Below are 14,500 nucleotides of genomic sequence, written 5' to 3' on the forward strand. Positions count from 1 at the left end.
CTAGAGAGGGAAGTGTAGGGGGGAAAAGAAGGAAAAAGACAAAAACAACAATGAAGAAAACAAAGAAAGAAACCTTGGAATGTAGTTTTCAAAAACATGCCTGTGCATAATCTGTTTCAATGGGAACTGGAGTTAGTGTGGAGGAGGAGACCATTAATAGCATTTGGAAATTCTAATTTCCAAGCCTCCCTACTTGAAAGATGGGACAGCTTTCCAGTTCATCTGGCAATCTCTCAGCCCTACCCCAATGTTTAGAAATAAATGACCCAGAACCAGGAGAGTTGATTATCAACATAGAAGGGGAGGGCTCCAGAGAAGAAGAAGGGGGGTTTTGAATCACATGGAGGGAGGTGAAAGGAGATTGGCAGGGTGACTTTCAACATTCAATAGTCACCCTGGAGTGCTGTGGTGAATGACCAAGAGAATTACTAGTTTTGGGGAGAAGAGAACATATTTAGTCACCAGCAATCTTTCGATCTTCTTCAAAGCTAAAGTTCTCATCACCAATTAGAACAATATCCAATTTAGAGGACAAATGTGTCCTCCTTGAATGTTTTTCTCCTGTGGGTAGTGGGGAAAGAAAGTTAAAAACACAGAAAGGAGTGATAGCAGAAAGAAAGGAAAGAAGGCAAAGAGAGCAAATGTGGAGACTATAAAAGAGAAATAGAGAAGAAAACCAAGAGGAAAGAAAGACCCTAGACAACAAAAATCAGAGGGAGTAGGAGGAAGCAGAGAGAGACAGAAAAAAACTGAATTAATACTGAGAAAAGCTTCTCTCCTTGACAATTCTAGATCAAGACGTCAGTCATGGCTCAGAGCATGGAGAGGAGACAGCAGATACGCAGAGCATGATCCTGGAGGAGCAGGTGTTCAGCCTGATGGGAGTCCCAGTCCCGGTTGTGATGGCCTCTGCCCTGGCATATTTCATCCAGGTGAGTTCAGTTGCAAATGGCAGGAAAAAGCCATTTTTCCCGCTCAAGTAAATAAACTCTCAGAAGAACTTGGGAGGAAGTGGAGTGAAAAGACAAATATAGAACTTAGCCAGCAGTGTGGTATTATAGGGTTATATGGATACATGTATGACTGGTAATACCTGTGAAAGAGGGGACAGAAATTAGGGTGATTGCTGATAAAGATAGGCTATGGTACTTTAGAAGTGCCACTTACATGTGCTTCTTTTCATATCTTATCACTCATTCCTTGAAATTCCAAGTAAATTATACTAGATACATAATTCCACTAAATGGAATTTCCCATGACAGCACTAATATTATTCCAGCAGTTTAGATACCTCCATTGCAGAAATAAAAGGAAGAGTACTCTAAAAATTCTTTAGGCCTTTTGTTTCTCTCCCATTAATCAGAAGACTGTGAGTAATCCATTATCTGAGAAAGGTACCATGAACTAAGGAATCCTAAACAATTATCAAGGAGAAGTTTGTGTAGCTATGAAATCTAGAAATGCAGAAACTGGGTTGTATCATATCCCTGTACAGGGAGTGGCTGTCTGTGTTGCTTCCTATTTACCAGTTAACCAATATTTGGAAATTCAATTTTTCTTTCTTTTTCTGGTATTTTCTCTTTACTTCATCTCTCCATTTTCCTCCTCTCTCTTTTAGTTCTCTTTTCTCCTCATTTTGCAATAAGCCCCCAAAAGTGGCATTTTCTCCTCCAAGTACCTGGGGTTTCTCTTTCCGTTAGTGAAGAAAGTGAAACAGAAGTACTAAAGATGGGTTGAAGAAACATAAAGAGCCATTATTTGTGATGTGGCCATCTATTTTAGATGAAAATAAAATGATAGCAGGAATCTCTGAAATGTTGTCTGCAGAGGATAGTTGTTAGTCCTTCTAGAAATCCTTTTCCCTTGATATATCTTGAATATGCATGTCCCCTACCCCCTTACTCCTCAACATAAATGCCTAGTAGATTCAAATGAAATATCAAAAAGAAATGGTTTCTAGAACTAGAGTTTACCTAAAAGGGTCTTTGAAGGAGGAAGTCACCAGCGATATAAGAAAGGAGTAGAAGCTTTCTTTATTCTGTATTGTTTTCAAGGAGTGGAAGGAATTGATAGCAATATCAAAGGATTATTAGAACAAACTTGTCATTGGCTGTATCAACTCATTCAACACATGTTCAGGATAAAGTCAGATTTGAATTCTGGCTTCATCAAAGGATATACATAAATATCAACCAACAGGATTATTGTAATGAAATGTTATGAAATATTAAAAATTATTAGCAGGCTTACGGGCAAATGGTAGCTATTCAGTAGTTAAGTTTTCTTTGCTTCCTTTCCCCTTCCTCTCTTGTATGGTGAATTATTGATGTATTGTGGGCATAAAACAGGGCAGTGAGATGGAATTCAATTTGCAACTAGGCAGGAATAAAGAGGACAATCATGATATCCTGAAGGACAGATCAGGAAATTTCTAAGAAAGACAAATTGGTATAAATAATTGCCTCTCATTCACCACAATGGTGATGCTCACCCACTAACAAAAGAAGAGATATTTGTCCTTCCACGTTCTCCCATCTCAAGTACAATAGTCAGCACACATGGAAGAGATAAAAGTAACTGTCCTAAATATGGATTGACCTTCTGACCATGTCCTCATCTTTACCAATTGATCTAACAGAGCATAGCGCTCAGAGGTGATTGATAGGCTGCTGAGCACAACAGATGAGACAATTTCCCTGTCTGAGACTATTTCCCTTTCTACAGCTTCCTGGGGCAAGAGGTGAGGAGAACTGTGCCAATCCTGAACAGTGAGTATCTGAGAGTTCAAGCTGGAAGGAAGGAAGGTCAGACAAAAGCATCAATACCCAAATGCGGGTCAAAATGTCATTATATGTCTATGACTTCCCTTTATTTCTACTTAAATGGACAATCATCTACAATCATAGACATGTATGTGTCATCCTAAGACTGAAAATAACACTGCTGACAGTACTTTTTCCCAAGCTAATCTTCCCATCAAAGCAGAACAATTAGTCTCAATAGTCACAGAGACTTGCAAAAGACTTTCTTAGCCATGTTTCTCAGTGACTCATCAGAACAGACTGGATTCAGTATCTAATCATTGGTGTTATCTATTTAGGTGATTTCCAAAGAAGTATATTCTAGTTTTTAGAATATGTTAATATTTATTGCAGACTTAATTTAGCTACCACTTTGATGGAGTTATCCCTTAATCTAAACCTGCCACTATTAGGTCTTATGCAGACACAGAGAACATAAAGATAAAAATGCAAGAGATTCATTCTACTTTGGGAACCATATAAAAAAAAAAAGATAAAGTAGAGAGTGAATAAAAGACCTGTTTAGACTGAAGGAAAACACAGTTATCCATGAGAAAGGTTTCTCAAGAGCTAAGAAGTCTGTGAACCTGGGAGAACTAGTGATAGTCTTGGTTATTTGTTACATGTACATTGGACCTTGGCTACTTGACACACTCTATCTATATACCCTAGGAAGAGTCCTTTTCTATAGAACCTGAGTCTGATGAAGAACCAGAAGAGTTCTGAACAAACGGTGAATGTGAAAAAAACAAGAGGAGACATTGTACAGTAAAATAACAAACTGTATTTTTATGAATATATAACTAAAGAAGGGATAAAGAAATGAGCTTCACTAGATCTCAATAGGTCAACGTATTAGAAAATATTATTAAATGAAAAAAAAATTGTATCTCAGAGATGCACACATACTTTTTTCTCCTCCTCCAATTCCTGATTTTCTCTCATTCTTTCTCCCATGCAATCCCTATATTTCCATTCCTCCAGAGAAAATTTTAAATTGCCAAAGTTAATTCAGAATATTTAGTTAGTTTTCATAATATCAAAGTTAGACTCTGCTTTTTACCTTCTTCCTTTTCAGTCTTAGTGGATATCTGTTATCAGTTTTGACCCTGGATGTGACACTTTAGGCCCCTTTTCATGGTAAGGATGTTGCAAGAGTTTATGAAACATGAATTACAAACTTGATAGCTTTCATGCTCTTAACTGAAACTTTCTTTATAGTTACATTTTATTAAGCTCAAATTTATGCAAACCTTAATGTTCACATCTGTTTTCAAGGTTACTCTTTAGGAATTTCATTCCAAGTTCATTCCTGGCAATTTTCACCATAACTATTTACAGTAGCCATGGATATATTTTCTATTAACACTTTTCATGATCAGTACTTTGATCTGTTTTATAGTGATTTATAAAATGATTTACCCAAAGCCCCTCATCTAGTATAAAACATCATTTGAGACACACCATTTAACAATAGAATTGGCTAGTTACATTGAATTTTAAATAATATAACCCATGTTGTGTTTATTATAACATGGTATCACTCTGTAACTCATATTTCTGGTTTTTAATTTAACAAACTTTATTCTTTCTCCATAGTTGCCTGACCACAGACTGGGTACATCTCTGGTATATATGGTAAGTTTCAGTTATAACACCTACAAAGACACTTCATTTATTTTTATTTATTTATTTTTATTTTTTTAAAGAGAGAGAGAGAACGTTTTAATATTTATTTTTTAGTTTTTTTAGTGGACACAATATCTTTATTTTATTTTTATGTGATGCTGAGGATCTAACCCAGCGCCCCGCGCATGCCAGGCGAGTGCGCTACCGCTTGAGCCACATCCCCAGCCCAGACACTTCATTTTTAAGAGCATTCATTTTTTTTTTTAAGTTTTAATACACATTGTGACCAGGAAGCAAAGGTGCCTACTTAACATTTCAAACAGTTAAGTTTCTTTACCTCAACACTAACCTAATTGACAATATGCCAGGATTTTCTATTTTATTATAATCTCTTCAGCCAACATCAAAAGATTATTGTGTCCTCCCCTTGAGAAATCTCTCTACATGGGGATTTACTTAAGTCAAAAGCAGCCCTTTCCGCCTATCATAAATATCTTATTATTTGCTCTAACGAACTGACTTGGTCTTGCTGACAAAATAAGAATGTCTATAGACTTGAAATTAAATTCTAATAATTATTCCATAAAATATCCATGAGAATCAAAAGGCAGACATTAAAGGCTGATTACACCGAGCTGGGAAACAAGCCAGCTTGGACCCGCTCCGCGGGCTCTTGCAGGTTACTGGTGGTGATTGGCGCGCTGCTGCTCCTGTGTGGCCTGACCTCAGTGTGCTTCCGCTGCTGCCTGGGTCGTCAGCAACAAGGCGAAGACGGGGGCCAGCCGCCCTACGAAGTGACAGTCATAGCTTTTGATCATGACAGCACCCTCCAGAGCACTTTTACTTGTGAGTACATGGCCTTATGACATGAGGGAGGGATCCAGGTTGTAAAGATTGACTCCAGGGGTACAGAAGCATGGAACCACTGATCAAAGACTATTAAATATTCTAGGACTGGGGTAGTTTTAATTTCCAGAAGTCCAGAGGTGCAGAGATCTGGCTTCTCACTAATGCTGTATTCTCAATTATTTGTCAGGCTGATAGAGTGAAGAAAGAATGAAATATTGGAGATAATGTTGAAGGTGTTTTATAGGAAGACTCACGCAGTTTATAGATCCTTATTTTGCTAAAGCTATTTTACCTTCTGCACATACCCTTTTCCCCAAATGTCTCAGATTTGGTGAAAGTCTACATTTTCTATTATTTCTTCTATTTTGTATCTTTAAAGAAACTAGTGGTGCCCACTTTCAATTCTGTACTCTTCAAGTCTTTGTACTCTAGATTTTAGCTCCAATGTCCTTTTGATGATTATATGGTTATTTTTCTCCTTATGTTCTTTATTCTTCCTGAAATTAGGGAGTAAATACAAGGCAGAAAACCAGATAGCAAAACACCCTGATATTTATTTTAGAAAGAACACTGTGATGTGTTTTTCACCCTCCTCCCCCCTTTACTCTTGGCCATCCTTAGAGCAGTGACAAATAGGGCAGAAATAAATATCCCCAAGGAATCCTTACTACCATGGGTTGGTGTAAAGGGATCTAAGTCTCAAAAGGAAAGAGCCAGGCTTGTGAGCTATGGGAGCACAATTTAGATTACTCAGAGACATCAGAGAAGACAGGATCTTAAAGCAGATTTTAAAGGTGGTTTTTAAATGAGCTTTACAGGATTTTCATAAATTTTGTGGCAGGGAGTGACAATGAGTTTGGACACATGTTAAAAATGAAAGGATATTAAGGGCAATGTAAGCCTCTAGTGCCTGGGGCTCTCCCATTTATGCTAGCTTTATCCCTCCTTTCCTTGCAGCCCTGCAGTCAGTGTTTGGCCCTGCAGCTCGGAGAATCCTGGCTGTGACTCGCTCCCACAGCTCCCTGGGCCAGCTGCCCTCCTCACTGGACACCCTCCCAGGGTATGAGGAAGCTCTTCACATGAGTCGCTTCACAGTAGCAAGGTGTGGGCAGAAAGCACCTGATCTACCCTCAGTGCCAGAAGAAAAGCAGATACCTCCTGTGGAGAAGGAATCTCCTCAAATACAACAGCCTTTCCACTGATGGGAACTTGGATTTTATACCTGGGGACTGAGTAAAAAATACCTGGGTCCCTGAGGATCCCCAGACAAATAGAACATTTTATTTTCTAACTCCTAGAAGGATTAGTATAGCATCTAATTATTAGTATATGCAAAAAGAAGTGTTCTAATTCTTCATTCCCACATTTTCTGATATGGCATTCTCTAATCAGGAACTCATTGTTTCCCCCCAGTGGCCAAAATTTGTACCTCTTACTGTGTTGTGTCAAAACAAGGAAAGTATCAAGTTGTCTTGAATTCCTTTATCTATTAAGTGCATATAAAATTCCAATACCCCTATGATACTGCAAGTTGCTTTTCTTTCTGATGGATAAGAGACTGGTAAACTTCAAGAGAAACAGTGTACATATAGCAATCAACATGAATGCACTGAACACATGCACTTTTTCTCCCAAGAGAACAACCAATTTCATGCTGCCTGACAATAATCATCATATAATACTCGATCATCTAGAATTCAGGGGTGGGATTGGAAGTATAGACTAAGAGAACATATTACATAGTATGTGCTTCCCATTCATAGTTTCTTTCACTGTTGTCCCACCCACCATAAGCATGAAAAACTTTGCTGAATACAATAGCAGCACCACTAATTCTAACACTCTAAAGAATAGCATTGCCTTGCTTCTTTCCTCCCTTTTGCTTGAGCCACTTATAGCCAAATGTCTGCATTGACTCACACTAGTCTCTAGTGGTGGCCCTTACTGCCACCTGGTGGAGCCATGGTGGAAAACACATTCTCTCCCTTGAGCCCATCTTCTGAGTTCTCTGATTGCTAAGTGAACTAAACCTGGATGTGATCCCTCCCACAGTGCCATCCTGTTGAGTAGTGCTAAGCTGCCCTCAAGATATACTCCCTCCCCAAAGTACTGTTATTGAAAAAAAAAATCGAGGAAGTGAACTGTAGTTGGAAAAAAACTACTTGCCTTAAAATGTTACTAAAATTGTTAAAGCATAGTTTTCTCTTCTATAAAATACTGAACAAAAACACCTCACAGGATTATCATGAGGATCCAAGAAGCTAAACATATGTGACATTACTTGTAAAGTACCATGCACATGTTCCTGTTAGTATTCTTACTATTGTCATCTAATCTTCACCTGCCTGCTAGGATTCCACTGAGAATTATGTTCTGGTTTATTTTTTTGCCAGCCAGCTTTGCTATTGTAAAGTAGCTTTATGTTATCAATAAAAGTTTGTTGTATAAAACCAGAGATATGAAAAATTGTGCTCTATATGTGTAATAAGAATTGTAATGCATTCCGCTGTCATATATAAATTTAAAAAATCCGTTGACTGAGTAATGAATAAAGATATGTTATTCTTCTTAATATGCTTTCAGTAGAGGTAAGAAATATTTCAGAAGGGTAGTTGTTTTTTAGGCAATTAGCTCCACTGTTCAGAGGAGGCACCACACACCCAGGGATTGGTTGATTAGTGGCAGAGCCTCACTAAACACATTCCTGAAATGCTCACTCAGCCCAGAGGGGAAAATGTTCTAAGTGAGTATAATCTACTAGTGATCCGAATTTTCCCTGCATCACTTAGCAAATTGCCTCAGGAAATTATTGTAATGCATGAATTGTTCATTGCACCCAAGGTGGCCTTATTGTTCTACCACCAAATGAAGCATCTAGTCATCGCTCATTCCATAAATATATTTTTTGGCTCTTTCATTCTTCAAGACATTGCAGACTTGAAGAAATTAAAATGTTGATAGGTATTAAAGGGCCTTGGAAGAAATGCCTCTAGTAAGGACTCATTCTAAAGAGAGCTCTCCACTCCCACTGCCTTATTTGACTTATAGAATCACTTCCACCCACTTTATCCTACATCTCCCTCCTTCATTGTGCTTTTTCATAATTTGCTTCATGTGTCCAATCTTATGACCATTCCTCAGCTATGTGGAGTCTTTCACTCCTGTGACCTCCCACTTTGTCACAAGCTGTGAGAACCCTTTTGGCATCATTTCTTCCTCTACTCAATCTAGAACATCTGTGAATTACCTCCATCACTTTCACTTTAGTTCTTGAATTTTTAACACCTTTTAATGTACTTCACACCTATTTTTCACACTTTGAACACTGGTTCAAAGATGCTAACTATTGTTTCTCCAAGGCCTATACTGCTGAGCAGTGCTGGGGAGTCTCTCAACTGGACTCATTGTCCTCAACAACAGGGTCTCCAAAACTACTTAGCCACTTAGTATTCCTTCCAATCTTCTCTGGTAGTTTCTGCATCCCTTTTAGTAAGTATTCAAATTTAAATGGCTGTCTTCATATCCCACACCCTACCATCAACTGCTTACTTCTAGGAAGGGGACTAGTTCTTCTAGTTCAGAGTGAGAACCAAAGTCTTCACTTCTTGCCCCCAAACTCCAAACTTATATAGATCCATACCTATCCTTTTCTCCTTCATCTCAGTCCCATTAGAACAGATGTAGTTTTTCCTCCCCAATATCAGTACTTCAATAGTGCTTTCCATTACATTGATTCAGCAGGATTTTGTTTTCAGCAAGCATTATTTAACAAATAATGCACCAAGACTAGGGAAGAGGCAGCTGGGGGAAAAAAAATGTGCAAGATATAGTATTTGACTTTCATTCCTCACAGAGCTTAAACTGAAAGTAGGTAAAATAATATTAAGAAAAAGCAAAAATAAAATGATAACAGACTTTAAGAGTATAAAGAACTAAATGAGATCCGCCCACACCAGCCTACACAGGACCCAGGTTCAGAGTTTGCCTGGGTCAACACCAGCAGGCACCCACGGGAGCCCAACCTCTAACACAGGACTGACTGCCCCTTCCAACCAACAGACTATTGCAGGAGGTCAGGCCCAGCCCAGATCTGCCCACACCTACTTGCTCAGGACCCAGGTCCAGGGTAGGTCCAAGTTCGCCCCCCACATCCACCTGGGAGCCTAAGGCTAACCCACATCCATCTTGGGACACTTCATCATCACCATAGCCTTCCCCATGCAGTAGCTTCTATCTTTTTGAGAAAAGACAGGACTTAGAAGCAGCTGCCTCTCAGAGCAGGCATCCCAAAGAGAGTGTGAGGCCCACACTTTCAGCCCCATCTCTGTAAGGCATTGCATCATGGGGCACCTCAACTATTATCTCAAGTTACCTTGGCTATTGCTGCCACCACCCTTAGTAGCAGTAGCATACATTGAGGGACATCAGCAGGGTCCGGAAGCCCAACATCAAAGTGAGGTACAGATAATCTGCACAGGTACTATAAGAATATAAGGTAGTAACTATAATATCTCAGATCCACACTGCAAGAAAGGAAGATACATAGAAAACATTAAAAAATAAGGGAGGAAAGTGACCCAAACAAACCAGGATACTATAATAACAGAACCCATGGATGGCAAAGTTGATGAAATGCAGAGAAGGAGTTCAGAAGGTTCATAATTAAAATAATCTGTGAATTAAAGAATGATCTAAATGAGCAAATACAGGCAAAAATTGATCACTCCAATAAAGAGATAAGAGAGCAAATACAGGTAGCAAAAGATTGCTTCAAGAGAGAGATGGAGACTCAAAAAACAAAACAAACAAAGAAAAAAAAAAACACAGAAATCCTTAAAATTCAGGATACAATAAGCCAAATAAAAAAACTCAATAGAAAGCATGACCAACAGACTAGATCACTTGGAAAAAAGAATGTCAGATAATGAAGACAAAAGTATACAATCTGGAAAATAAATTTGATCACACAGTGAAGATAGTAAGAAACCATGAACAGGACATCCAAGAATTATGGAACAGCACCAAAAGACCAAAACTAAGCATTATTGGGATAGAGGAAGTCACAGAGTTTCAAACCAAAGAAATGCACACACAATCTCTTCAATGAGATAATATCAGAAAATTTCCCAAGCATGAAGAATGAATTGGAAAACCAAATACAATAGGATTACAGGACACCAAATATACAAAATTACAACAGATCTACACCAATGCACATTATAATGAAAATGCCTAGCATACAGAATAATGATAGAATCTTAAAAGCCACAAGAGAGAGGAATCAGATTACATGTAGGGGGAGACAAATTCATATCTCAGTAGATTCTCAAAGCCAGGAGACCGTGGAACAATATATACCAAGCTCTGAAAGAAAATGGATGCCAAAAAAGAATCTTCTATCCAGCAAAATTAAGTTTAGATTTGATGATGAAATAAAAACGTTCCATGATAAAAAAAAAAAGGTAAACGAATTTACAACTAGAAAGCCTGCACTAAAGATCATCCTCAGCAAAATATTCCAAGAAGAGGAAATAAAAAACAATGATGAAAATCAGAAGAGGGAGGTATTACACTAAAGGAAAATCTAATCAGAGGAGAAACCAAGTCACATTAAATACCAAACATAAACAAAAATGGCTGGGAATACAAATAATATTTCAATAATAACCCTGAATGTTAATGGCCTAAACTCACCAATCAAAAGACATAGACTAGCAGATTGGATAAAAATTTAAAAAAAAAAAGACCCAACAATATGCTGCCTCCAAGAGACTCACCTCATTGGAAAAGACATCCAGAGACTGAAGTTGAAGGGTTGGGAAAAATCATATCACTCACATGGACTGCAGAAGCAAGCAGGGGTTACCATCCTCATATCAAATAAAGTAGAATTCAAGCTAAAGTCAATCAAAAGGATAAAGAAGGACACTACATACCGCTCAAGGGAACCATACACCAATAAGACTTAACAATTATAAATACATATGCCCCAAATAATGGAGCGTCTACGTTCATCAAACAAACTCTTCTCAAGCTCAAGAGTCAAATAGACCACAACGCAATAATTTTGGGTGACTTTAACACACCTCTTTCATCACTAGATAGATCTTCAAAACAAAAGCTGAACAAAAAAACTATAGAACTTAATAACACAATCAATAACTTAGACTTAACTGACACATATAGAATATTTTATCCTTTAACAAGAGAATACACTTTCTTCTCAGCAGCACATGAATCCTTCTCTAAAATAGACCATATACTATGCCACGAAGCAACTCTTAGCAAATATAAAAAGATAGCATTCTATCACATCATAATGGAATGAAATTAGAAATCAATGATAAAATAATAAATAAAATCCATTCCAACACCTGGAGACTAAATAATATGCTACTGAATGAACCATGGGTTGCAGAAGACATCAAGGAGGAGATTAAAAAATTTTTTAGAGGTAAATGAGAATGCAGATACAACATACTGAATTCTCTGGGACTCTATGAAAGCAGTTTTATCCTTGCGTGGAGTTGATTCCTTAAAAGAATAAAAAGTCAACAAATAAGTGACTTAACATCTCAAAGCCTTAGAAAAAGAAGAATAAATCTACATCAAAAGCAGTAGAAGACAGAAAATAATTAAAATCAGAGCTGAAATCAATGAAATTGAAACAAAAGAAACAATTGAAAAAATTGACAAAACAAAAAGTTGGTTCTTTGAAAAAGAAATAAATAAAATCAACATACTAGTCATGCTAACTAGCCATGCTAACGAGGAGAAAGAGAGAGAGAGAGAACTCAAACTACTAACATATTTTGATGAAAAAGAAAATATCACAATAGACACTATAGAAATATGGAAGATAATTAGAAGTTATTTTGAAAACTTGTTCTGCAATAAAATAGAATATATCAAAAGCATTTACAAATCTGTAGTCATATAATTTGCCCAAATTGAATCAGAATGATATACACAATTTAAACAGATGAATTTTAAGTGACGAAATAGAAGATGCCATCACAAGTCTACCAACCAAGAAAAGTCTGGGACCAGATGGATATACAACCGAGTTCTACAAGACCTTTAAAGAAGAACTTTAATACCAATACTCTTCACAAAATTGCAATTATATTAGACGAAGGCGCCAAAAACATGCATTGAAGAAAAGATAGCCTCTTCGACAAATGTTGCTGGGAAAACTGGAAATCCATATGCAACAAAATGAAATTAAACCCTATTTCTCACCATGCACAAAACTCAACTCAAAATGGATCAAGGACCTAAGAATACAACCAGAGACCCTGGGCATAATAGAAGAAAAAGTAGGCCCTAATCTCCATCATGTGGGATTAGGCCCTAACTTCCTTAATAAGACAACTTTGGCATAGAACTAAAATCAACAATCAATGAATTGGATGAACTTAAAAAAAGTTTCTTCTCAGCAAAAGAAATAATCTGTGAGGTGAATAGAGAGCCTACATCTTGGGAGCAAATCTTTACCCCTCACACATCAGATAGAGCACTAATCTCTAGGGTATATAAAGAACTCAAAAAGCTAAGCACCAAAAAAAAAAAAAAAAAAAACACAACAATAACAACAACAAAAACAAATGACCCAATCAATAAATGGGCCAAGGACCTGAACAAATACTTTTCAGAAGATGATACACAATCAATCAACAAATATATAGAAAATGTTTATCATCATTAGCAATTAGAGAAATGCAAATCAAAACTAAGATTTCATCTCACTCCAGTCAGAATGGCAGCCATTATGAAGACAACCAATAATAAGTTGGTTGTTGGCGAGGATGTGGGGAAAAAGGTACACTCATACACTGCTGGTGGGTGCAGCCAATACGGAAAGCAGTATGGAGACTTCTTGGAAAATTGGGAATGGAACCACCATTTTAGCCAGCTATCTCTCTCCTGGGTCTATACCCAAAGGATTTAAAAACAGCATACTACAGGGACATAGCTACATCAATGTTTATAGCAGCACAATTCACAATAGCTAAACTGTGGAACCAACCTAGATGCCCTTCAATAGATGAATGGATAAAAAAAAATGTGGCATATATACATAATGAAATATTACTAATCAATAGAAGTGAATAAAATCATGGCATTTGCAGGTAAATGGATGGAGTTAGAGAAGATAATGCTAAGTGAAGTTAGACAATCCCCCAAAAACAAATGCTGAATGTTTTCTCTGATCTAAGGAGGCTGATTCATAGTAGGTTAGGGAAGGGGAACATGGGAGGAATAGATGAACTCTAAATAGGGCAGAGGGATTGAAGGGGAAGGGAGGGGATGTGGGGTTAGAAATGATGTTGGTATGTGATCGACATTATTATCCAAAGTACATGTATGAAGACACAAATTGGTGTGAATATACTTTGTATATAACCAGAGATATGAAAAAATGTGCTCTATGTGTGTAATATGAATTGTAATCATTCCTCTATCATATATAAATAAAAATAATTAATTTTTGAAAAAGAACTAAATGAAGGTGAGATAGGGAACAACAGATAGGAGAGGGTGGAAGACACTTGGGAAAAGAAGAGTGAGAAAAGCATGAGAAAATATTTGGTAAAACAGAGTAACTGAAAGAAGACTAGAGGAGCTAGTTGTAGGGAGACAAGGAGAGAGCTACAGAAACTGGAGTGCAAGAGAAAGACATGAACTTGAGAGCTAGGAATCTAAACTATATTTTATGTGCACTGAGGATACACAGATGGATTTTAAATAGTAAGTCACTTAATGAAATTTGAATGTTACAACAAATTATTGTTGTTGTTGTTATTATTATTATTTGGTACTGGGGATGGAACCTGAGGGGGCTTAACCACTGAGCCATATCCCCAGGCCTTTTTATTTTTTATTTTGAAACAGGGTCTTGCTATATTGCTTAGAGCCTTGCTGAGTTGCTGAGACTGGCTTCAAACTTGAGAACCTCCTGCCTCAGCCTCCCAAACCCCTGGGATTACAGGCATGTACCATGGTGCCCAGCATTTGAAATGATATGATGCTGTAGAAGAATGGACCGGAGAAGGACAGGTACTATAGCAGGAAGACCACTGGGAGGCTATTGAAGAGGAACAGATAAAAGATGATTGCCAGGGAAGACAAGTGGGCGTACTGAAGGAAAGTGAAACATCCCACTTCCAATATATTTTCTTGGCATATTTCCAATTGATTATTTAGAAAAACTGCACAGG

At 37.5% G+C, this 14,500-nt stretch overlaps 1 protein-coding gene across 1 annotated transcript; it reads left to right on the forward strand.

The window, feature by feature from the left end:
• The first annotated feature begins 363 nt into the window (after nt 1–363).
• Nucleotides 364–7,851, forward strand: Tmem52b (transmembrane protein 52B). The gene is made up of 5 exons (XM_046446486.2): nt 364–932; nt 2,725–2,768; nt 4,401–4,439; nt 5,110–5,276; nt 6,237–7,851. The coding sequence occupies exons 1-5, from the start codon at nt 849–851 to the stop codon at nt 6,479–6,481; spliced, it is 579 nt and encodes a 192-aa protein (XP_046302442.1). The 5' UTR covers nt 364–848; the 3' UTR covers nt 6,482–7,851.
• The last annotated feature ends 6,649 nt before the right edge of the window (nt 7,852–14,500 follow it).

Source organism: Marmota monax, unplaced genomic scaffold, assembly GCF_021218885.2.
Source record: "Marmota monax isolate L192 unplaced genomic scaffold, Marmota_monax_Labrador192_F-V1.1 WCK01_AAM20220418_F8-fsc00314, whole genome shotgun sequence".
Classification (NCBI taxonomy): Eukaryota; Metazoa; Chordata; class Mammalia; order Rodentia; family Sciuridae; genus Marmota; species Marmota monax.